The 24943-nt window shown below is 41.1% G+C and overlaps 4 protein-coding genes across 4 annotated transcripts; all 4 read left to right on the plus strand.

Annotated features, from left to right (window-relative positions):
- Window positions 1-966: 966 nt before the first annotated feature.
- LOC132582588 (protocadherin gamma-A8-like) lies at window positions 967-3419 on the plus strand. The gene has a single exon (XM_060254231.1). The coding sequence runs from the start codon at window positions 1020-1022 to the stop codon at window positions 3417-3419; it is 2400 nt and encodes a 799-aa protein (XP_060110214.1). The 5' UTR covers window positions 967-1019.
- Window positions 3420-6094: 2675 nt separating this feature from the next.
- Window positions 6095-11936, plus strand: LOC132582259 (protocadherin gamma-B5-like). Its single transcript, XM_060253798.1, has 2 exons — window positions 6095-8660; window positions 11784-11936. The coding sequence occupies exons 1-2, from the start codon at window positions 6204-6206 to the stop codon at window positions 11934-11936; spliced, it is 2610 nt and encodes an 869-aa protein (XP_060109781.1). The 5' UTR covers window positions 6095-6203.
- A 3949-nt stretch (window positions 11937-15885) lies between these two features.
- On the plus strand, window positions 15886-18285 carry LOC132582589 (protocadherin gamma-A8-like). Its single transcript, XM_060254233.1, has one exon. It carries the CDS (start codon window positions 15886-15888, stop codon window positions 18283-18285), a length of 2400 nt encoding a protein of 799 aa, XP_060110216.1.
- Window positions 18286-20254: 1969 nt separating this feature from the next.
- Window positions 20255-24943, plus strand: LOC132582260 (protocadherin gamma-B5-like). Its single transcript, XM_060253799.1, has 2 exons — window positions 20255-22717; window positions 24869-24943. The coding sequence occupies exons 1-2, from the start codon at window positions 20255-20257 to the stop codon at window positions 24941-24943; spliced, it is 2538 nt and encodes an 845-aa protein (XP_060109782.1).

Raw genomic sequence — 24943 nt, forward strand, 5'->3', positions numbered from 1 at the left:
TGAGGAGGGGATAACAATGTGGGGGAGACAAGTAGGGTATAAATCCGTTGCGGAGACAAGTAGGGTATAAATGAGGCAACTAAATATGTCACTCTGCTGTGAACTAGCAGACCTTTTACGGATAACTGTGTCCATTACAGGGTACCAGGCTTTAGGGCAACTGGAAGGGGTTCAGAAGAGAGCAGGAAAGATGGACAAAGGAGTCTGGAAACATGCTGAGGAAAGTTTGAAGGCACTGGATCTGCTTAGCTTGGAAAATGGAGATTATAATCACCTTCAAATACCTGGTGTGTGTACTCTGCTGTTCCAGAGGACACAGACAGCTCTTATGGATTGAAGTTACAGAAAGATGGATTGCAACTGTACATTAGGAGAAACATCCTAATGGCAGCAGCAGCTCAACATAGAGCCAGTTAGCAAAATGTCTAGGCCAGGTCTGGTGTGCTAAAGGCCTTCAAGCAGAGGCTGAAGCCATCCATAGGAATCCTTTGGGCTCTCTGCATTGTGCAAGGTTTGAAAAAGATGGCATATTGAATGCCTTGCAACATGAAGACACTATTAAATAAAGCACAGAAAGCAATATTGTTACATATATCATAATGCTGTTTATGTAGAATTCTGTCTAATCTGGACAACACTGTTAGGATTTTTAAAAATATCAGGTTATCATCATAAATATAATTTGCTAACTTTGTCTTGAACACTTTTTTAATAAATAAAAAGAAGAATTTGATAAAGGAAAACAGATGACTATGTTAGGTAAGTATGATCTGTAATTTTTAGTTGAGTCTCTGGGTGTCGCTGTTCACCAATAAGGAAACAATTTCTTCTAAAAGATCCAGCTAAGGAAGCACTGCCATTGAAGAAAAAAGAACAAAATAGCAGCGAGATTAGGCTTGAACTGATGTTATAGGGAATGAAACAAACACATTTATTTTAAAAACAAGCCAGAGAGGACCTCCTCCTTTTCTTGGATTTAGAACCAGAAGAACAAGAATCCCTTACCTTGCTGCAAGGAGATGGGAGAAACACAGAAGCAATGGAGCAGCATCAACAAAGGCACCCTGCAATACCTAATCGTGCTCTTCGTGTGGAAAGTAGTTTCTGGGCAGATTAGCTATTCCATTCCTGAAGAGATGCAGAAAGGCTCCTTTGTGGGGAATATTGCAAAGGATCTAGGATTAGATGGAAAGCATCTCTCAGAACATGGACTCCGGATCATTACCAAGCCAGGTATGATTCAGTATTTTGCTTTGAATTTCAACAGTGGCATTTTACAAACTTCGGAGAGAATAGACAGAGAAGCAATCTGTGGACAGGCAGAGAAGTGCACCTTAAATTTTCAGGTTATTATGGAGAGGAAATTAAAGATGTATGGAATAGAAGTGGAAATTACAGATGTCAATGATAATGATCCTGAGTTCCATCCATGGGAACAGGAGCTTGAAATCAGTGAGACATCTACATTGGGATCCAATTTTGACCTTCCTCGAGCTGAAGATCCAGATCTGGGTATCAATTCAATACACAGGTACAAACTTACAGGGAGCAATCATTTTTCTTTGCAAGTCCAAATAGATGAAAACGGCATTAGACGTGCTGAATTGGTATTGGATAAACCTTTGGACAGGGAGGAGCAATCTGTTCATGATCTAATCCTCACAGCTTTTGATGGGGGAGATCCAGTGAGATCCGGCACTGCTCAAATCCACGTAATTGTTCTAGATGCCAATGACAATGCTCCAGTTTTCAGCCAACCTATTTATGAAGCAACTGTCATGGAAAATATTCCTAAAGGGTCGACAATAGTTGCAGTAAGAGCAGTTGATCTAGATGAAGGAATTAATGGGGAGATAAAATACACTTTTCAAACACCAAGGAAACGTAACTCTCAAACATTCCTCCTTAACTCTACAACAGGTGAAATAACTGTTGGAGGAAATGTTGATTATGAAGAATCTTCCTTGTATGAATTTGAGATACAAGCTAAAGATGGGGGAGGCCTGAGTGATAGATCAAAAGTTGTGATTTTCGTTATGGACTTGAATGACCATGCACCTGAATCAGAGGTATCCTATCTCACCAATGACATCCTTGAGGACTCACCAGTTGGAACTGTTGTTGCCATTCTTAATGTGCAAGATAGTGACTCCGGAAGTAATGGGGAAGTCACCTGCTCAATAGATCCAGACCTCCCTTTTCAGCTGAAAGGATCCATGGATAACTTTTACAGTTTGGTGACAGACAATGTCCTGGATAGAGAGAAAGTGGCATCCTACAGTATCACCCTCACTGCTGCTGACCATGGGATTCCTCCTCTTTCTACAACCACTGTGATAGCTGTAAGCCTTTTAGACACAAATGACAACCCTCCCCTGTTTGCAGAATCAACCTATACATCTTATCTCCTGGAGAATAATTTGAGAGGAGCCTCCATCTTTTCCTTTAAAGCAGATGATCCTGATTGGGAAGAGAATTCCAGAATAACATATTCCATTATTGGTGGACATGATCAATTCCCTCTCTCATCTTACCTCTCCATTCATTCTGAAACTGGTGTTGTCTATGCACTGAGCTCTTTTGATTATGAAGAGTTGCGGGAGATCAGTTTCTGTGTTAAGGCCCAAGATGGAGGATCCCCATCACTCAGCTCCAATGTTTCAGTGACTCTGTTCATTCTGGATCAGAATGATAATACCCCAGAAATCTTGTACCCTTCTACTCCCACCGATGGCTCCACTGGAGTAGAGCTGGCCCCCCACTCTTCTGAGCCTGGATATCTGGTCACTAAGGTGGTGGCAGTGGATGCGGATTCTGGCCAGAATGCCTGGCTGTCCTATCAGTTACTGAAGGCCACAGAGCCAGGGCTCTTCTCCATAGGCCTCCACACTGGAGAGATCAGGACAGCCCGTTTCTTTCTGGACAAGGATGCTCTCAAGCAAAGCCTGGTGGTTTTGGTGAAGGACAATGGGCAGCCCCCTCTCTCTGCCTCAGTCACGGTCACTGTGGTGCTGGCCGACAGCATCCCTGAAAGCCTCTCTGATATTAGCAGCATCTCAGCTCCTGTAGATTCCCAGTCAGACCTCACCTTCTACCTGGTGGTTGCTGTGGCTTTTGTCTCCTGCTTGTTTTTTACGTTCCTCCTTGTGTTGCTAGCCACCAGAGTGTACCGATGGAGAACTTCACAACTGTGTGATTCTGGGAGTGTGACTTTCAGTGGAGTCCCAGTTTCACAGTTTGTGGGGATTGACGGTGTGAGAGCATTTCTTCACTCTTATTGCCAAGAAGTTTCTCTCACTAGAGACTCTAGGAAAAACCAGTTTAGTAGCCAACAACAGACCTGTGACACAAATGATCCTATTCTAACTTTTGAAGATTTAAATTTTAACAATGGAGACCAGATAGTCCAGGTGAGTTGATGAATGTGATGTTTCACATTGTATCTGTATTTATAAATCTTGTCGGGCATTTCCCATTGGACTATTCTGGTAGATATTTTGAAGGGGAATTAGGTGTCTCAGTATTTCTTATTTCTTTGCTGGGTTCTTTGACTTAGTTTTGGAGATTCATTAGTGAAACCGCACTTGTTTCATAATATACCTCTGTTTTAATATACATCTGTTGACTGTACCTGGCCTGAAGGATGTTCAACTTGCCTCAAACAGGGCCAGGTACGGTCAACAGGCCTTGACCCCGACCTGCTGAAATCAGCTCCCTATGGAGATCCAGGCCTCACTGAATTATTATCTTTTTGCAGGGCCTGCAAAATGGAGTTATTCCACCAGGCCTTTGGTTGAGGCAGTGTGCGTCCTATTCCATCAACTGTCCTCTATGCAATGATATCATTTCTGCTATGTTACCATCATTTATTTTAATTACAATCACAGACCTCAGGAAGTTGCAAATGTATTTAATCATGCCACCATCCACAATGTAGTATACATATTTTTGTTTTAACTGTATTTTACCTGTTTTAATTGTACAATCTAAATTGTTATTTAATATGATGTTATCTGCCCTGAGCCCATTCTGGGAAAGGGCGAAATACAAATCATCTAAATAAATAAATAAATATTCAGCATCACTTACCTGATAACCACCTAGGGCGCAGTTTATTTAATGCATATCTTCATCTTGATATCTGATTGGTAAGAAGGGTGGCATCCTAAGAAATAGCACATACACTGAGGTTTTTGAATCTTTTCTTCCTGCTCCAAGAATGATGAGTAACTTTTTCAAATAACTTCAAGGAACTTTATATTTTTGTCACATTGCAGTGTTCTCAAAGCAAACCATGTCTATTAGCTTATCAAAATCCTTAGTGAGTTACAAAGTAGATCTGTTTTATTTCTCTGTGTTGCAGGAAGGTGGCTTGTCAAAGACCAACTATTACGATAATAGCAAAGACAATGTTAATACTAAGCACATGGTATTTTAGCTGATATTTCACACCATTTCTTAATATTTACCTGACATGGTTGAATATATTTCTTTTATGTGCTTTTTAGCTTTAAATTCACGAACTGTGTTGGCAGAGTTTAGTGGAATGTAGCATAAGGGGGCAGAGTCGTCAACTTCTTAATTAGTGCAACTGAAGCAGACACCAAAGAGCAGTCCAGAACACAAATAGTTTTCACCGTGGACTCACCTTCCAGAGAAAATGAAATCAAGAGGAAAGTGGTTTTACACAGAGAAACATAATGAACTGAATGAGGGCCAGTAAACTGAAATCAATCCAGATGAGGTGATGCTGATTGGTAATAAACCAAATAAGAATCTTTAGAGTAAATCTGTATTGGACATGGGTGCACTTTGCCTTCAGAAGCAGGCTTACAATTTAGGGTTTTGCTATATCTGAACCTAGAGAAGGAAACCCAGAATTTCTTTGGGGCATGTGGCACCTTTAACCAGCTTCAGATGGCAGGCCAGTCCTGACCTTTTCTTGAGAGATATGATTTGGCCTTTTATCGATGCACTGGTTACTTCAGTGCAGTTTGCATGGGGATGTTTTCAGAGACTCTTCATAAGTCTGAATAGGTTCAAAATGTAGCAGTAAGGCAGCTAGCAAGAGTCAATCAAACAAATCACATCTGATCCATTTGCCAGTGTCATAGTCTGAAACAACATCGTCTGCAGGACCATCTTCTCCCACATGAGCCTGCATATCAATTAAGATCCTGTTCAGGAACTGTATTCTGAGTGCCCCCAATAGAAGGATTAAAGAGAGTGAACACCACAGAGAGGTCTTATTCTGGCCTGTCGCCAAGGTTAGGTAACTCCTTGTGCACACATAATCTCCTGTCACCAGATGTGCAACCATTTAGACACTGGTTGAAAACATATTTCCCCCCAAGCCTTTTCATAATTGATACTTTTCTCTCTTCATAAGGCAGTTTTTAATAATTTTACTCTGGTTCTTTCATGTGTAAGATAGTTTGATGTCCACTTTTCTCCATGTGTGCATTCATTATTTAAAAATTTGTAAGCTGAACACATTTTTCTGGAGAAGCATGTTAAACATAACAGCAATGAACTCAAAGACACCTGTCACAATCTCATTGGAAAAGCAAACTAATCCTGTGATACTAATCCTATGGGTTGTACCTAATAACCTTTTTAAACAAACTGCTGTTTCCGCATGTATTTTTGGCATGTTGTGAGTATAGCAATTCTAATTTTCTCACCTAATGCGATGCTCCCCTTTGTTTATTTTGAAATTTAATAGAAACACCATATTGAAAAGAAATTCAAAAGGCATACGTTTTCCACTCTGCATTGCAGCCAACATACTGGCAAACAGTTTTAAAATACAGATGAAATGTATAGAGGAAAATTACATAAGATGTTTAAAATTATATGTAAAATTATATGGATGTATTTTTAATTATTAAAAAAAACCATAGGAATGCTTCTAAAATATATACTTCTTGAAAAGTTTCTATTTGGGGGAATAAATGTTAATCAGAGAAGAAAGAACAAGGAAGAGCTGTTCTCCCAGTAAACTTAGAGTGTCGCTGTTGGACAAGATGGGAATTATACTGGATCAGTAGTTGAGGCTCCTGCAGTATTAACTGTCTGTCTAGAAGAGGAAAGAAGAGGGAGACTGCTTTCTTTTAAAAGCTCCTCCAAAGCTGAAATCCTCTTCCTTTCTCAGGAGCCATCAGGTAATAAGAACTACATTTCAAGTAGCTTATTGCAAAGGGATGGAATGTTTGCAAATACTAGAATCTGGAAAGGCTGCTCTGAAAATGAGGGTGATGGAAATTAGACATGCAGAGAGCACAAGGGAGAACAAGAGGCAAGTACTCTTTTTGTGCATGTCTTTTTTCTGTCGGGTGGGGTCTGAGCAGGTTCGCTATTCAATTCTTGAAGAAACAGAAAAGGGATCAGTTGTGGGGAATCTTCCCAAAGATTTGGGATTGGATGCAAAAGAGCTATCAAAACGCAAGATCAGTATTTCTTCAGAAAAGCCATATTTCACTCTTAATGAACAAACTGGCAACCTGTATGTGAATGAAAGGATAGACCGGGAAGAAATTTGTGGGACATCACCCTCTTGTGTCCTAAGATTAGAGGCTGTTGTGCATAACCCTATGAATATTTTCCATATACATGTTTTCATTGATGATATCAATGACAATGCCCCCCATTTCCTAAAAGAAAATATTTTACTTGAAGTGAGTGAATCAAATTTGCCGGGAGCTCGGTTTTCCTTGGGAAATGCTGAAGATGATGACATTGGGATCAACTCTCTCCAGACTTACCAGTTGAGCTCAACTCCTTATTTCAAACTAGATGTTAAAGAGAGTGAAGATGGTGATAAGTATGCAGACTTAATACTGCTGAAACAACTGGACAGGGAGAAAGAACACACACTCCACTTGGTCCTTACAGCTCTGGATGGGGGTGAGCCAGCAAAAACTGGGACCACCAACATTGTGGTAACAGTGACTGATAATAATGACAATACACCTATTTTTACCCAGGACGTCTATAAGGTAAGCTTGAATGAAAATTCACCCAAAGGAACTTCAGTAGTGCAAGTTGAAGCTTCTGACCTCGATGAAGGATCAAATGCTGAGATTGTTTACACATTCGACAAAATCCCAGAAAGGGCCAAGCAGAAATTCAACTTGAATCCCCATGATGGAACAATTACACTTAAAGAGATTATTGATTTTGAGGAAAGACAAAGTTATGTGATGATTATACAGGCCAGAGATGGAGGTGGTTTAGTGGCATATTGCAAAGTGGAGATTCTGATTCTTGATGTTAATGACAGTCCTCCAGAAGTGGTACTTACTTCTGTATCCAGTACAGTTCCTGAAGACTCCATGCCTGGAACTGTTATTGCTTTGCTGAAGGTTCATGACCCAGATTCTGGGGAGAACGGGGAAGTCACTTGCCATCTCACAGACCGTGTACCTTTCCAGATAGTTTCATCTTCAGATAGTTATTTCAAACTTCTCACAGATAGTTATCTTGATAGAGAAAGGACTCCAGAATATAATATTACAATCACAGCCACAGACAAGGGCATCCCTCCTCTCTCCTCATACAAAACCATCTCTCTACAGATCTCAGATATCAATGATAACTCTCCAGTCTTTGAAATGCCCTCCTATACTGCTTACGTGCCAGAGAACAACCCTTCCGGATCTTCCATTTTCAGTGTCAAGGCCTCTGACCCAGATGAGGATCGCAATGCACAAATCACTTACTCCATCCTCAAGAGCAACATTGAGGACCTGCCTCTTCCCTCCTACGTCTCTATTAATTCTGAGACCGGCACCATTTATGCACAGCGCTCCTTTGACTATGAGCAATTCAGAGAGTTTCAGATTCAGGTGCGGGCCCAAGATGGAGGCTCCCCACCCCTCAATAGCAGCGCCATAGTGACAGTATGTATTCTGGATCGGAATGATAATACTCCGCAGATCCTCTACCCTTCCCAAGGAACTGAAAGTTCCTCTTTGTTTGAGATGGTGCCTCGGACGGCTGAATCCGGTTATCTGGTGACCAAAGTGGTGGCAGTGGATGCTGACTCCGGACACAATGCGTGGCTCTCTTTCCACCTGCTGCAGGCCACGGAGCCCTCTCTTTTCACCATTGGGTCCCACACAGGAGAGATTAAAACAGCCCGAGCATTACTGGAGAGAGAAGCTGTGAAGCAGAGGCTGGTTATTATGGTGAAGGACAACGGACAATCCCCTCTCTCAGCAACTGTGACTCTGAATCTTGTTTTTGCTGAGAACTTCCAAGAAGCACTTCCAGAAATGAACACTCAACCCAGTGATTCAGACTCTCAGTCTGATCTCCAGTTTTATTTGGTTCTGGCCTTGGCCTTGTTGTCCTTCCTATTCCTTGTGACAGTAACACTGATCATTATGATGAAACTCCGACAGTCAAGGAACCCCACCTTTCTCCAGTGCTTTATTCCTGATGCGAAAACTGGTGCCATTTACCCTCCCAATTATGACGATGGGACTTTGCCATATTCATACCAGGTCTGCTTATCTTCTGAATCTAGGAGAAATGATTTAACTTTCCTGCAGCCCACTGTCCAAATAGCAGAGAATATCCTCAGCAGTTTAAACTCCAATAATCCTTCAATATTTAATGGAAAAAAACATTTAGATGGTGAGGCACACGAGGACATGGTGAGTTTATTTCCTTTTCTTTATAACTTGTGTATAATACCTTATATATGGCAAATATTTTATTGTTGCAGAAACACTAAGGGGAAAGAGTATCAATGAGCTCAGCTTTGATTATTCAATGACATGGAAATATGATATAAAGTAAAATTTGTAGCTTACTTTCTTGGAATAATGGTTTGAGTACAGATGCTTCTACAATGAGTATGAATCTTGGCTTGATACTTGAGATCTGTTTGAACATTTGATATTACTCCATCTCATATTTTCTCACTGCTAATTTTTGGACATATATGTAATATTCCCAGAAAAAATTGTTGTTATGTACCCTATGTTCTCAGTTAAGTCCATAGCCGCAGTTCTGTACATATTTGCTGTGGAGTCCCATTGAATTCAGTTGGTGAGTTGCATCAAACTGCACATCTTTCTTCATTTTGCCAAATGGCTGGCATCACTTTTTGTAAGTTGTAGAAAAATTATGGGAGAGGTGGTACTCTCACTGGCAAAACAAAATGATGAGTGATACTGAAAATGCATTGACAGTGTATGGTCAATAACAAAAGCCCACTGTCTTTTAAAGTCTGTTGTCCAGTTAAGAGTGTAAGGAGCAGAAAAGCACTCCAATGGCGGTGTAATGCACTGAGTGAGGTCATTTCAGCTACTTCTACAAAAATCCAAAAAGCTGCTGTGTGTGACAAGAGAGGAAAGTTGTTTATTTTAGAGATGCCACTCTTTGTTCATTGCACCATTTGTTTCAGCTTTTACAAAGTTCCTAAACCCAGGGTTGCCAACCTCCAGGTAACGGGGCAGGGTGAAGAACTCCTGGAATTAAAAGTCATCTCCAGATGTTGTTTACCTTGACTTCCAGAAAGCTTTTGATAAAGTTCCTCATCAAAGGCTCCTTAGAAAGCTTGAGAGTCATGGAGTAAAAGGACAGGTCCTCTTGTGGATCAAAAACTGGCTGAGTAATAGGAAGCAGAGAGTGAGTATAAATGGGCAGTCTTCGCAATGGAGGACGGTAAGCAGTGGGGTGCCGCAGGGCTCGGTACTGGGTCCCATGCTCTTTAACTTGTTCATAAATGATTTAGAGTTGGGAGTGAGCAGTGAAGTGGCCAAGTTTGCGGATGACACTAAATTGTTCAGGGTGGTGAGAACCAGAGAGGATTGTGAGGAACTCCAAAGGGATCTGTTGAGGCTGGGTGAGTGGGCGTCAACGTGGCAGATGTGGTTCAATGTGGCCAAGTGCAAAGTAATGCACATTGGGGCCAAGAATCCCAGCTACAAATACAAGTTGATGGGGTGTGAACTGGCAGAGACTGACCAAGAGAGAGATCTTGGGGTCATGCTAGATAACTCACTGAAAATGTCAAGACAGTGTGCGTTTGCAATAAAAAAGGCCAACGCCATGCTGGGAATTATTAGGAAGGGAATTGAAAACAAATCAGCCAGTATCATAATGCCCTTGTATAAATCGATGGTGCGGTCTCATTTGGAGTACTGTGTGCAGTTCTGGTCGCCGCACCTCAAAAAGGATATTATAGCATTGGAGAAAGTCCAGAGAAGGGCAACTAGAATGATTAAAGGGCTGGAGCACTTTCCCTATGAAGAAAGGTTGAAACGCTTGGGACTCTTTAGCTTGGAGAAACGTCGACTGCGGGGTGACATGATAGAGGTTTACAAGATAATGCATGGGATGGAGAAAGTAGAGAAAGAAGTACTTTTCTCCCTTTCTCACAATACAAGAACTCGTGGGCATTCGATGAAATTGCTGAGCAGACAGGTTAAAACGGATAAAAGGAAGTACTTCTTCACCCAAAGGGTGATTAACATGTGGAATTCACTGCCACAGGAGGTGGTGGCGGCCACAAGTATATCCACCTTCAAGAAGGGTTTAGATAAAAATATGGAGCACAGGTCCATCAGTGGCTATTAGCCACAGTGTATGTGTGTATATAAATTTTTTTACCACTGTGTGACAGAGTGTTGGACTTGATGGGCCGTTGGCCTGATCCAACATGGCTTCTCTTATGTTCTTATGATGACAGCGATCAGCTCCCCTGCAAAAAAGAGAGAGAGAGAGAGACTGTTTTGGAGGGTGTTTATAGCAATATACCCCACTGAAGTCACACCCCTTCCCAAACTTCACCCTTTCCAGTCTCCACCACAACAGGTCTTCAGGAATTTCCTGACTCAGAGTTGGCAACCCCATGTCATAATTAGGTATTGTGCTACAAAAGTTTTAGTGCAGATTATCCTTACTACTTCCTTTATGTAAATAGTATTATTGGATCTGAGTCCCTGGTTATGAAGGTGGAAGACCTGCACCCTTTATTTTGAACCACATTCATTTATACTCTGTTGGTATCATTTCCAGTTGGCTTGAACACAATAACGTTAATACTATTTAGTATTCCAGAACAAACATACTGTATAGGTAAATAAGGTACTAACATTATAGAGTTACAATGACTGTTATGTCATTTCTTTTTCTATTCTTTTTGTTAAAAGGACCTGTACTTTTTAAAAATTTAGGCCACAATCCACCCTCTCTACCGCAGAAGACAAAATACATTTCATGTGATTCCATGCGTGAATGACTGGTAATGGAGAGGGGGAAGAAAGCACCCTACAACTGTCCTTTCGTTTCATTATCATAAGAGGGAAAGAGTCTAACTTCTTTTAATATATTGTGAGATCCTATGCTTTCAATACATAAATACTTTTAATATATTGTAAGAGCTTTATGAATGACTTCACATTTGTGTCTCAACAATTCAATATACGGTACCTGATTACAAATGTGTGAATATATCTGACTGAAATGTATTATGTTCTACACTGTGTAAAGTCATAAAGGTTCTCTCTCTGGTGTTGGAGCTATGTAGTAGTTCAGTTGCACATGCCCGCTGAGAGCAGTGGCTAGGATGCTTGGGCTGGGCAATGGAGCCCTACTAAGCACTGAGGTCACTTTCACACAGAGCTCTTGCTCCACTTTGCTACCTGAAATTTAGACGTTCTTCTGGGGCTTTCACATGAGTTTGTCATCCAGTCTTCCCCCTTAAGGGTTTTTCCAGCTTTGGTGAAGGTTTTCCTGAAAATGGTTTGGTAAGATTTCTCTTTAAAAAGGTACCCAAAGTGGATTTGTGGAAATGTGGAGGAGAACATGAAATGATGTACTTTCTCTTAGGAATTCAAACAGGTTATTGCAGAGATATGTCCAAATCCTTGGTGTACAAGGCTGCATCTGTATTTGTAAGTGTGGATAACAGAGAAGCTTAGGGAATTGTCATTTATTAACTGTCAAAAATTGATGAATGGCATACAGGTTTTGGAGCACACTATATGCTTTGTAGCTTGGCGGGGTATCTGTGACAAAGATTGGGGATGGGCACAAACTGAACCATGAAGCAAAATTCATTATGAATTTTGAAAACATTTTCATTATGAAAACAGCTCAGCAGGCAGAAAGCAATCTTACTGATCAGGTGTTCTGGGCTCTGTTGTGCAGACCTTTAGAAAGGTAGATTTAAAGGGGCTGCAAAAGGGTGTCTAATAGAGCTGAACCCACAGAGAGAAGTCTCCCTGCCAGCACAGCTTTGGGCTTTGGGAATGTCTTTCAGCCTAAAGTGTCAGCTTGTATACATTGAAACATGCTTTATGGCTTGATCTGTTTATTTACTGCTAACTAACCCCATGCCTTTTGCTTTACTAACCCTGGAACTATAGTGGAATGTGAGAAGGGCCCTGGAGGGGGAGAAGCCAAAGTGTCAACAGGCGTTTTATGTGTAAAACAACTAGCCAGTTCCCAGGCATCCTGCAGGAGTGAGCGGAGACGGACAAGGCTGTTGCAGGGGAGGAGGGATTGCTATGTCGGTGGGAGATAACAGATAGGCGCCCTGGTTTCTCTCAACAGAGAAGCCCCAGTTTTATGGTGGGAAATAAGTTAAACCCCCTATCCTTTGAAGTGTATCCATATATGCCCATGCCTGCACCCCTCTCGTTATTAGTATCAACGAACCTGTGTAGTGAAATGCATTGCTGTAATCAATAAAAAGAAACTTTGGTTTCAACAAAGACAAGCCTGCTTATTGTTGCAGCCTCAATGTTCCTGCGCTGACATTTTGATACTAATAACGAGAGGGGTGTCACACATGCTGTCCATGGGCCAGATCTGGCCCCCGGAGAGCTCCTATCAGGCCCACAAGCAACTCACTGTTGTTTGCTTCCTTCTCCCTCTCTTGCTTCCTTCTACATCACAGCTTGCTTTGCCAGGCTTGCTCCATCACGCTACAGAGCAAAGCCTCTATTTTCTCTATTGACTGACCAGCACATGAAGCAACTTATGTAAAAATGTCGCAATGGCCAGCCATTTAATGTTTTCCTCTGGGTCTTAGGCTCAAACATTGACCATAAGATTTCTGTAATGAATGTCAGTATATCAAAAGTAGGTTTGCAATTTACAGATACACACCTGAACAACCCCTAAACAGCTTACTCAAGATTGCTACTGCACAGACATTGTCTCCAGATTTTGATGCAATAATTCAGAACAAGAGGTGTCAGTTATCAGAGAAAAATAAACAACATATTGTCTATGTTCTTTATAAAGTTTATATCTCTTGTTACCTGGCATTACATTTTAGGACACACATGACATGGCCCAACAAGGTCTCATTTATGTCAGATCTGGCCCTCATGACGCCTCTAGACTAAAGGAGTTGTTGTGAGGACAAAGTAAGACAAAGTTTGTTCTAAACTCTTTGGAACAAAGTTGGAGTGCATATGCAATGTTCATGTAATATTTCAGTGAATTAATGATGAATGCTGTCATTCGACCCATTAAATCAGCCGCAGCTTTTGCTTCGCTAATGTAAACTGGTTTTTAGACGGTTTACATCTGTGACGCAAAAGGTCCGGCACTTCCTGGTTATGCGGAGCAGTTGGTGGGAAATCAGCGCAGACGCTGCGCGGTGAAGAGGGACGTCGCTCCGAGGTAAGCTCTGTGGGAAAACGCCATAAGAGTCCAGAAGCACCTTAAAGATCAAAATTTGTTGTCGGGTATGAGTCACCGCTCGCTTCTTCAGCTACATCTGCCCTTTATATTGGAGAGTGGAGTGATTGCAGATGCTGAATGACACTAGCAGACAACTGACAATAGAAGGTGTGATTGGGTTAGGTGTGATATGCAGAGAGGCAGTAGGCATGGAGCAATCGCCATTGGTAATGAGACAGAAAACTTACATTTCGATTCAGTCCAGGTAGATACATTGTCTTGAGCTTCATTATCAGTTGCAATTCAGCAGTCCCTCTAATCTCCCTTTGCAATTCCTTTGTGAGATAATTGCTACTTTTAAGCTACTTGTAAGCAACTGAATGTTCTGGAGAGTTAAAACGTTCCCCTGCTGGTTTTTGAATGTTGCAGTTTCTGATGTCAGACTTGTGTCCATTAATTCTTTGCCGAAGGACTGGCCTGTTTGTCCAATGCAGGGAATGGAAGGTCATTGCTGACATGTGGTGGCAGGAGTAGAAACCTGAAATGGTTTGGCTGATGTTGCTGGGTCCAGTGATAGTTTTGCTAGGATCTATATGACAGCAAAGTTGCCATCTTGGTTTCTTGCAGGTCTTGGTACCAGAATCTTTGTACACCAACATCCCCCATCAGGATGGACTACAAGCCATTAGAAATGTCATTCCCACCCCCATAGCGGATCTTGCCATAGTGAAGGCCTCAGTTGCCCTTCTGAGCCCCTGGTTGGATGTAAGAAGAAACCATCAATGAGGCCTGTCCATCTTTCCTTAGCTCCCCCAGGACTCTTCCTCCTCCACTGCCATGGCATGCTGATGGCTGTCTCTGCCCATGGACCCTTCCCTTCCCTGCCGTCTGCCTTTCAAAGAGGTGCATGTGACACTTTCTAAAGAGAGATTTGCTTGCTGAATTCCACAAAGACCGGAATGGGACCATATAGCAGCCCTGCACCACCTCTCCTGCTGGTGGTAAGTGACAAAGCAGGCAGGTGGGCCAGGGGACAAATGGGCTTGGTAGGGCAGTGCCCATTTGATCCAAAGGGCCAGCATCCCCTGCTCCCCTCATGGGTAGCTCATCTTTCCCAGCAAGCTCTAGTCCCTTACTTGTTCATATTTTCTATCACTTTTTTCCTGCACTGCTTTTTGTATTTCACCCTCTTCTGATTTTTTATACCTTCCTTTATTAACTGCTGTCATATTTTTGATAATTCATTTGACAATAAAACATTTGATATGCTGGAGAAAAAGTATAAAAGTCCCGATAAGCAAAAGCTTATTTGTATAATTTCCCATAAAAATATCTTCTTATGTACATGGATGACACATGCTCATAAATGATGTACAAGCACAAAAGTTCATCCCAGTTGCACCAGAACACTTCCATGGAAGTAATCTTTCCGTGGACATCTGCTTGGCCACTGTATGAAATGGGATGCTAGATGAGGCAGACCATTCATCTGAATCAGCACAGATGATCTTGTGTCCTTAAAACCTGATAATATTAAATTACATCAAATTAAATCACATTACATTGCATCAGTGAATCTGGAAGAAGTTGATGAGATGAAAATTCCTGCACATATTCAAAAATTACAAAATCCATTCCATCTATTTCAGGATAGCAGAGATATATGTCCCATTAGTACAACAGTATTGTACAATTCTGTGAGGACCAATGGATAACTTCTGAGAAGTAAGGCAAGTAAAGCAAGATAAACAATCAGAACCATGTCATAATTTCACATTATGTAGAGCCTTTTCTAATCTAGACAAAAGATCAGTTATATTTGTTTCATTTCTAAAATTAGACAAGAGCCATTTCTAATGTATACAAAGGATCAGTTAGATATTTTTTCATTTGTAAAATTAGGCAAGTACACCCCGAACATATACTGTTGGAACATATTTCTTTTAGTAAAAAGGAGAACTGGTTCATGAAAATTTACTGTATATTTCAGATATGTAGTTTTTATCTGGGACTCTGGGTGTCGCTGTTCACCAATAAGGAAACATTTTTTTTTTTCCTAAAAGAGCCAGCTAACGAAGCACTGCAGTTGAAGATAGGGGGACAAAATAGCACAGAAATTAGACCCGAACTGACATTGCTGGGAAGGAAACAACAGCATTTATTTTGCAAATAATCTAGAAGGACATCCTTTCCTTTGAATAGAAGAAAAAGAATCTCTTACCTTGCTGCAAGGAGATGGGAGAAACACAGAGGCAATGGAGCAGCATCAACAAAGGCACCCTGCAATACCTAATCGTGCTCTTTGTGTGGAAAGTAGTTTCTGGGCAGGTTAGCTATTCCATTCCTGAAGAGATGCAGAAAGGCTCCTTTGTCGGGAATATTGCAAAGGATCTAGGACTAGATGGAAAGCATCTCTCAGAACATGGACTCCGGATCATTACCAGAACAGGTACAATTCAGTATTTTGCATTGAATTTCAATAGTGGCATTTTACAAACTTCAGAGAGAATAGACAGAGAGGCAATCTGTGGACAGGCAGAGAAGTGCACCTTAAATTTTCAGGTTATTATGGAGAGGAAATTAAAGATTTATGGAATAGAAGTGGAAATTTTAGATATTAATGATAATGATCCTCATTTCCCTCCATGGCAAGAGAAGCTGGAAATCAGTGAGATATCTTCATTAGGGTCCCATTTTGACCTTCCTCAAGCTGAAGATCCAGATCTTGGTATCAATTCAGTTCACAGCTACAAACTCACAGGGAGCAACCATTTTTCTCTGCAATTCCAAATGGATGAAAATGGCATTAGACACACTGAACTGGTGTTAGATGAACCTTTGGACAGGGAGGAGCAATCTGTTCATGATCTAATCCTCACAGCTTTTGATGGGGGAGATCCAGTGAGATCTGGCACTGCGCAAATCCACATAATTGTTCTAGATGCCAATGACAATGCTCCGGTTTTCAGCCAACCTGTTTATAAAGCAACTGTCATGGAAAATATTCCTAAAGAGTCCACAGTAGTTACAGTAAAAGCAGTTGATCTAGATGAAGGAATTAATGGGGAAATAAAATATTTTTTCCATAAAATAACAAATAAAATTTTTCAGACATTCCTCCTTAACTCTACAACAGGTGAAATAACTCTTGGTGGAAACCTTGATTATGAGGATTCTTCCTTATATGAATTTGAGGTACAAGCCAAAGATGGGGGAGGCCTGAGTGACAGATCAAAAGTTGTGATTTTTGTTATGGACTTGAATGACCATGCACCTGAATTAGAGGTATCCTATCTCACCAATGACATCCTTGAGGACTCACCAGTTGGAACTGTTGTTGCCATTCTTAATGTGCAAGATAGTGATTCCGGAAGTAATGGGGAAGTCACCTGCTCCATAGATCCAGACCTCCCTTTTCAGCTGAAAAGATCCATGGATAACTTTTACAGTTTGGTGACAGACGATGTCCTGGATAGAGAGAAAGTGGCATCCTACAGTATCACCCTCACAGCTGCTGACCATGGGATTCCTCCTCTTTCTACAACCACTGTGATAGCTGTAAGCCTTTTAGACACAAATGACAACCCTCCCCTGTTTGCAGAATCAGCCTATACATCTTATCTCCTGGAGAATAATTTGAGAGGGGCCTCCATCTTTTCCTTTAAAGCAGATGATCCAGATTGGGAAGAGAACTCCAGAATAACATATTCCATTATGAGTGGACATGATCAGTTCCCTCTCTCATCTTACCTTTCCATTAATTCTGAAACTGGTGTTGTCTATGCATTGAACTCTTTTGATTATGAAGAGGTGCGGGAGATCAATTTCTGTGTTAAGGCCCAAGATGGAGGCTCCCCTCCACTCAGCGCCAATGTCTCTGTGATTCTCTTAATTTTAGATCAGAATGACAATTCCCCCCAGATATTGTACCCTTCTGTCCCTACCGATGGCTCTACTGGAGTAGAGCTGGCTCCCCACTCTTCTGAGCCTGGATATCTGGTCACTAAGGTGGTGGCAGTGGATGCAGACTCAGGCCAGAATGCCTGGCTGTCCTATCAGTTACTGAAGGCCACAGAGCCAGGGCTCTTCTCCATAGGCCTCCACACTGGAGAGATCAGGACAGCCCGTTTCTTCCTGGACAAGGATGCTCTCAAGCAAAGCCTGGTGGTTTTAGTGAAGGACAATGGGCAGCCTCCTCTCTCTGCCTCAGTCACGGTCACTGTGGTGCTGGCTGACAGCATCCCTGAAAGCCTCTCTGATATTACTAGCTTTTCAGTTCCTACAGACCCACAGTCGGACCTCACCTTCTACCTGGTGGTTGCTGTGACTTTTGTCTCCTGCTTGTTTTTTACGTTCCTCCTTGTGTTGCTGGCCATCAGGATGTACAGATGGAGAACTTCACAGTTGTGTGATTCTGGAAATGTGAATTTTAGTGGGGTTCCAGTGTCACAGTTTGTGGGGATTGATGGCGTGCGAGCATTTCTTCATTCTTATTGCCAAGAAGTTTCTCTCACTAGAGACTCTAGGAAAAACCAGTTTAGTAGTCAGCAACAGACCTGTGACACAAGTGATCCTATCCTAACTTTTGAAGATTCAAATCTTAACAGCGGATTCGAAATAGTCCAGGTGAGTTGATGAATGTGATTTTCTGTTATTGTATCTTGGGAGGGATTTCTCATTGGATTGTTCTGTTTGTTACTGTGAAAATCAGTGGAGAAGTCTTAGTGTTTATGTTGTTATTCATAGAGCCATGTCTATGGATTTCTTTGATTTAGTTTTTAAATTCATCAGTAAAAACTCACGTTATCTGAGAAGTACACATAAACGAAAAGGCTTTTCACTGTTCATGTCTTCCTGCAAGAAAGTTTTGTGAATAATATTTACATTAACATATATACCATATGTATTGTTAGCAATTCACTCAACATCCATTACTTGATTGCAGTCCTCAGTTAGTTGCTAAGTAGGTTTGTTTTATTGTCCTTTATTGCAAATCAAGAGCAAAGCTAGATGAAAGCCAGTAGACTGAAGCTTGTTCCAGATTAGACTGAGGTGCTATTTATTGATAATATTGCCAGTGTGGATTTGAAGAGTAACCCTGTATGGGACAAGAGTTCCTTTTCTCTTCAGGAGGAAGTTAACAGCTTGGGATGCTGCTAGACCCAACCAATACTCCCTCTACACTGTGGAGTCTTGTGAGCAAAAACTCTGCTTTGTGTGCTACTGGCATTAAAGTTGTGTGCTACTGTATAAATTAGTTTGCTCTGGGGCCATTTTTCCTGAGCTAAGACAAAAATATGTGAGCCAGAGGCTAAAACACTGTGAGGTAGCTTACACTAATTCAGCTTAGAGGGAACACTGGACTCAAACCTAAAAACAGAATCACAGATCTGCTTTGCCATATATGATACCATTAACTGGCTTCAGAGGGCGTGTCTGTTGAGACTTGCCCTTGAGAGAGGTGATTTGATTGTCCCTGCATTACATTGCTAACTGCAGTGTCGTCTGCATAGGAAGGGACACCTTTGTTTAGAATATTTAACTGGTTGGGAATGTAGTAGTAAAGCTGCTTGCAGATCAGTTATAGGGATCACAACTTATCAATTTTGGAAGATTTTTGCTGGCTGCCATTTTTTCTTTTATGCTGGTTAATATCTATTTTGGTCTCTACCAATTTTATTTTTTTTTAGAATTAAGCAGTTAATGAGAAACACATGGAACGAAGGAAATACATGCGATGCTTTATGCAGCAACCCTATACACAGTTACAAGGAAATGTTCCATAGAACTCAATTTACATCTGAATTTAGGACTGCACATCTTGTCAGATATTCTAAAACTGCAGATCAACATTCTTACAGGGTGCTTGGGAATGAACAAGATGGTAGACCTCTCTGCCTGTATTACTTGTTTTCACAAACTGCCAGAATCTCAAAGGACCTCTGCCACAACAACTTCCTTGACATCCCAAATCTCTTTGAAACATATTGCAGTTTAAAGGTATAGATTACAAGTATCTTCTGATATATTTGTTGCTGAAAAATCTGATCTCGTTCATCAAACTGCAGTTATCATAAGTTGTGTTTTTGGCACGTGTACAGATGTTCTAGGTATATTAATTTTAATTGTTTTCCTTGTGCTACATTCCTGTGCTTATTCTAAAATGTGATATGTTACCAGTAAATTCAAATGTCATGTTTTCTGTTGTGTCCACTACAACCAACGTACAAAGTGTTATAAAATGGAATGGAAGTGTACAGAGGAAAGTAAGTCTATGGATATATCTTTCATAAAAGCATTAATATATGTCTGGAAATATACATCTTGAGAGCTTGTCTGGGGGAATATGTGTTAAACACATTGAGAAGAAAAAGCAGGTAAGAGCTATTCTCCCAGTGAACTCACAGTGTCGCTGTTGGACAAGATGGGAATAATACTGGATCAGTAGTTGAGGCTCCTGCAATATTAGCTGTCTGTTATATAGAAAAGGAAAGAAGAAGGAGACTGTTTTATTTTAAAAGCTCCTCCAGAACTGCAATCCTCTTCCTTTCTCAGGGGCCATCAGGTAATAAGAACAACATTTCAAGTATCTTATTTCAAAGGGATGGAATGCTTGCAAATACTAGAATCTGGAAAGGCTGCTCTGAAAATGAGGGTGATGGAAATTAGACATGCAGAAAAAATAAGGGAGATTAAGAGGCAAGTACTCTCTTTGTGCATATTCTTGTCTTTGTTCTGTCGGGTGGGGTCTGAGCAGGTTCACTATTCAATTCTGGAAGAAACAGAAAAGGGATCACTTGTGGGGAATCTTCCCAAAGATTTGGGATTGGATGCAAAAGAGCTATCAAAACGCAAGATCAGTATTTCTTCAGAAAAGCCATATTTCACTCTTAATGAACAAACTGGCAACCTATATGTGAATGAAAGGATAGACCGAGAAGAAATTTGTGGGAAATCACCCTCTTGTGTCCTAAGATTAGAGGCTGTTGTGCATAATCCTATGAATATTTTCCATATACATGTTTTCATTGATGATATCAATGACAATGCCCCCCATTTCCAAGAAGAAAATATCATACTGAAAGTGAGTGAATCAAGCCCAGCTGGAGCTCAGTTTTCCCTGGGAAATGCTGAAGATGATGACATTGGGATCAACTCCCTCCAGACTTACCAGTTGAGCTCAACTCCTTATTTCAAACTAGATGTTAAAGAGAGTGAAGATGGTAATAAGTATGCAGACTTAATACTGCTGAAACAATTGGACAGGGAGAAAGAACACACACTCCACTTGGTCCTTACAGCTCTGGATGGGGGTGAACCAGCAAAAACTGGGACCACCAACATTGTGGTAACAGTTATTGATATTAATGATAATATGCCTGTCTTTACCCAAACTGTCTATAAGGTAAACTTGAAAGAGAGTGCACCCAAAGGCACTTCAGTGTTACAAGTTAAAGCATCTGACAGTGATGAAGGATCAAATGCTGAGATTGTTTATTCATTCAACAAAATTCCAGAAAGAGTCAGACAGAAATTCAACCTACATCCCCTTGATGGAATCATTACACTTAAGGAAATGATAGATTATGAGGAAAGTCAAAGTTATATGTTGACAGTTCAGGCTACTGATGGAGGTGGTTTAGTGGCATATTGTAAAGTAGAGATTCTGATTCTTGATGTTAATGACAATCCTCCAGAAGTGGTACTTACTTCTGTATCCAGTACAGTTTCTGAAGACTCCATGCCTGGAACTGTTATTGCTTTGCTCAAAGTTCATGACACAGATTCTGGGGAGAATGGGGAATTCACTTGCCATCTCACAGACCGTGTACCTTTCCGGATAGTTTCATCTTCAGGTAATTATTTCAAACTCCTCACAGATAGTTACCTTGATAGAGAAAGGACTCCAGAATATAACATTACAATCACAGCCATAGACAAGGGCATCCCTCCTCTCTCCACATACAAAACCATCTCTCTACACATCTCGGATATCAATGATAACCCTCCAGTCTTTGAAAAGTCTTCCTATACTGCTTATGTACCAGAGAACAACCCTTCCGGATCTTCAATTTTCAGTGTCAAGGCCTCTGACCCAGATGAGGATCGCAATGCACAAGTCACTTACTCCATCCTGAAGAGCAACATTGAGGACCTGCCTCTCTCCTCCTACCTCTCTATTAATTCTGAGACCGGCACCATTTATGCACAGCGCTCCTTTGACTATGAGCAATTCAGAGAGTTTCAGATTCAGGTGCGGGCCCAAGATGGAGGCTCCCCACCCCTCAATAGCAGCACCATAGTGAGAGTATGTATTCTGGATCAGAATGATAACACTCCACAGATCCTCTATCCTTCCCAAGGAACTGAAAGTTCCTCTTTGTTTGAGATGGTGCCTCGAACAGCTGAATCCGGTTATCTGGTGACCAAAGTGGTGGCGGTGGATGCTGACTCTGGACACAATGCATGGCTCTCTTTCCACCTGCTGCAGGCCACAGAGCCCTCTCTGTTCATCATTGGATCCCACACAGGAGAGATCAAAACAGCCCGAGCATTTCTGGAGAGAGAAGCTGTGAAGCAGAGGCTGGTCATTATGGTGAAGGACAACGGACAATCTCCTCTCTCAGCAACTGTGACTCTGAACCTTGTTTTTGCTGAGAACTTCCAAGAGGCGCTTCCAGAAATGAACACTCAGCCCAGTGATTCAGACTCTCAGTCTGATCTCCAGTTTTATTTGGTTCTGGCCTTGGCCTTGTTGTCCTTCCTATTCCTTGTGACAGTAACACTGACCATTATGATGAAACTCCGACGGTCAAGGAACCCCACCTTTCTTCAGTGCTTTATTCCTGATGCAAAACCTGGTGTCATTTTTCCTCCTAATTATGAGGATGGAACTTTGCCGTATTCATACCAGGTCTGCCTGTCTTCTGAATCTAGGAGAAATGAGTTAACTTTCCTGCAGCCCACTGTCCAAATAGCAGAGAACATCCTCAGCAGTTTAAACTCCGATAATCCTTCAATGTTTAATGGAAAAAACCATTTAGATGGTGAGGCGAATGAGGGAATGGTGAGTTTATTACTCTTTCTTTATATCTTAAGTTTATATAATATCTTCTGTTTGGCAAATATTTGTAGTGGGGACTCCTCCACAAAAATATTTCAATATAAACAGAGCAAAATAGATTGAAAAGATCTCTGAACTAAGAGAACAATCAATATAAAAAAATCAAAAGCTCAGATTTGACTATTCAGTGATATGGAAATTCAATTGATGTGACACTTTGAGCTTGGTTTCTTGGAATGATAGTATTAAGTGCAAATGGTAGTAAAATTAATCTATTAATGATTTTTAGAAAAAGTTACGTTCTGTTTCTCATATTATATTCTTACTTTTTATGTTTTCTCTGATATATTTCCAGAGCAGTTAGTTAGCTTATAATAAATTTTAACAGTTAAGTTTCATTTATCAATCTATGCATTCTTACTGTGAAGCATGATTGAATAAAGTGGGACTTACTTTTGAGTTCCGGTCAGGCAACATGTTCTTTCCCTTAATTTTGTCCGATAACTGATATCACTTAACATTAGGTGTAGAAAAAGGCACCACTCTCTGCTGCAGTATAAAACAGTGAGTGATTCTCAAATTCTATTGCCTAGGCACACTCATTAACTGAAACCTAGAGGTTTGTAAAGAGCATTGTCAGGTTAAGACTTCAATGACCAGAAACAATATGTATTCCTACTAGGAAAAAATCCACAGTGGCAGTGGAATGCATTGAGTGAGGTGTACTTTGTTTAGCCTTTATCGATTTAAGGGCTGCATTTGGTTCTATACTTAGAGTGTCTGTGGGGCAAACTTCATGGGCCTTCCGTCTTTTTTATACTTAATTAAACCCCATTGCTCATGTTCATGGTGGCCTTGAGAGGCAAATGACTGACATCCTTTCATCCTTGGGTGTAAACCTGTGTTACCTGTTGGCTCACCTCCTAATTAATTTCTATTACAGGGGCCTTAGCCGTGGTGTATTCCCATGTCCCTGTTTAGTTACCTAGCAGTAGGATCCCATTGTTACTCTTTGCAGATAATGCTGTCCTATTTAGATCACCAGTGGTTCTGCATAGATTGCGAGAGGCATTGCAGAACTATTGCTTGGTAACAAATTGTGAAAAAATCTAGTTATGGATTTTTCTGAGATCTTTTCAGCCCAAGCAACTCTCCTGGAAGTTGAACAATCAGCCAACTGAGCAAATTTTCCTATTTCTTATCTAGGTTTTATTTTTCAAGCTTCTCTTTCATGGAAAGCTCACGAAGAGAGCAGTGTTCCCTCTAAGCTGAGTTAGTGTGAGCTAGCTCACAGATTTTTTAGCCTCCAGCTCACACATTTTTGTCTTAGGAAGGATGACTCCAGAGCACAAAAAATTATGCAGTAGCTCACAACTTTAATGCCAGTAGCTCACAACTTTAATAACAGTGGCTCACAAAGTAGAATTTTGGCTCACAAGACCCTGCAGCTTAGAAAGAACATTGGAAGAGTGTGCTCTGCTTTTAGTGGCCAGCTCCTTGGTGGGTGTTTGTCACTTTTTTCTCTCTGCTTGGGATCAGTTTGTCCATGCAGCAATTCAAGTCTAGGGCTAAAGGTACTGTCTCAGCTTTTTTATGGTGTGCGCATTTGGATTACTGGAGTGGATATTTCGAATTATAGACCTTTTGAGGTTTTTCCTTGGAAAATTAACTTGAGTTCTTCATTGTGTTTCCTGCTTTTCCAATTGGAACTAGGCTTGGGATCAGTGGAATGCCAAGCTTGGTCTTGTTTTCTACAAATGTTGGTGGTTTTCTTTCTCTTTTATGGTCAGATCCTCATGTTTCAAGTTGGCAATCCAGTCTTAAATTCCAGCTTTCTTTTTTAGGGCTGTCCCCTTTGTTCCACCTGCCTGTCGGCCCACAGACTGCTAGACTATCCTTAGACAGAACACTGGAGGCATGGGGGAGGGACAGTGGCTCAGTGGTAGAGCATCTGCTTGGGAAGCAGAAGGTCCCAGGTTCAATCCCTGGCATCTCCAAAAAAAGGGTCCAGGCAAATAGGTGTGAAAAACCTCAGCTTGAGAACCTGGAGAGCCGCTGCCAGTCTGAGAAGACAATACTGACTTTGATGGACCAAAGGTCTGGTTCAGTATAAGGCAGCTTCATATGTTCATGTTCATATGTTCTTACTCTCAGGAAAGTGTTATTAGGATGATGCTGAAAATGTCCAAGCTGAACAAGCTAAATGCTTTTCTCTCTTGGGTACCTTAA

This window comes from Heteronotia binoei, chromosome 14 (assembly GCF_032191835.1).
Source record: "Heteronotia binoei isolate CCM8104 ecotype False Entrance Well chromosome 14, APGP_CSIRO_Hbin_v1, whole genome shotgun sequence".
Classification (NCBI taxonomy): domain Eukaryota; kingdom Metazoa; phylum Chordata; class Lepidosauria; order Squamata; family Gekkonidae; genus Heteronotia; species Heteronotia binoei.

Excerpts from the sequence above, each read along its gene's own strand:
- LOC132582588 (XM_060254231.1), top strand. The coding sequence starts at position 1,020 with ATGGGAGAAACACAGAAGCAATGGAGCAGCATCAACAAAGGCACCCTG.
- LOC132582259 (XM_060253798.1), top strand. The coding sequence starts at position 6,204 with ATGGAATGTTTGCAAATACTAGAATCTGGAAAGGCTGCTCTGAAAATG. Across the intron at positions 8,661-11,783 it reads GTGAGGCACACGAGGACATG|GTACCCAAAGTGGATTTGTG; the intron begins GTGAGTTTATTT and ends CTCTTTAAAAAG.
- LOC132582589 (XM_060254233.1), top strand. The coding sequence starts at position 15,886 with ATGGGAGAAACACAGAGGCAATGGAGCAGCATCAACAAAGGCACCCTG.
- LOC132582260 (XM_060253799.1), top strand. The coding sequence starts at position 20,255 with ATGGAATGCTTGCAAATACTAGAATCTGGAAAGGCTGCTCTGAAAATG. Across the intron at positions 22,718-24,868 it reads GTGAGGCGAATGAGGGAATG|GAAAGTGTTATTAGGATGAT; the intron begins GTGAGTTTATTA and ends TCTTACTCTCAG.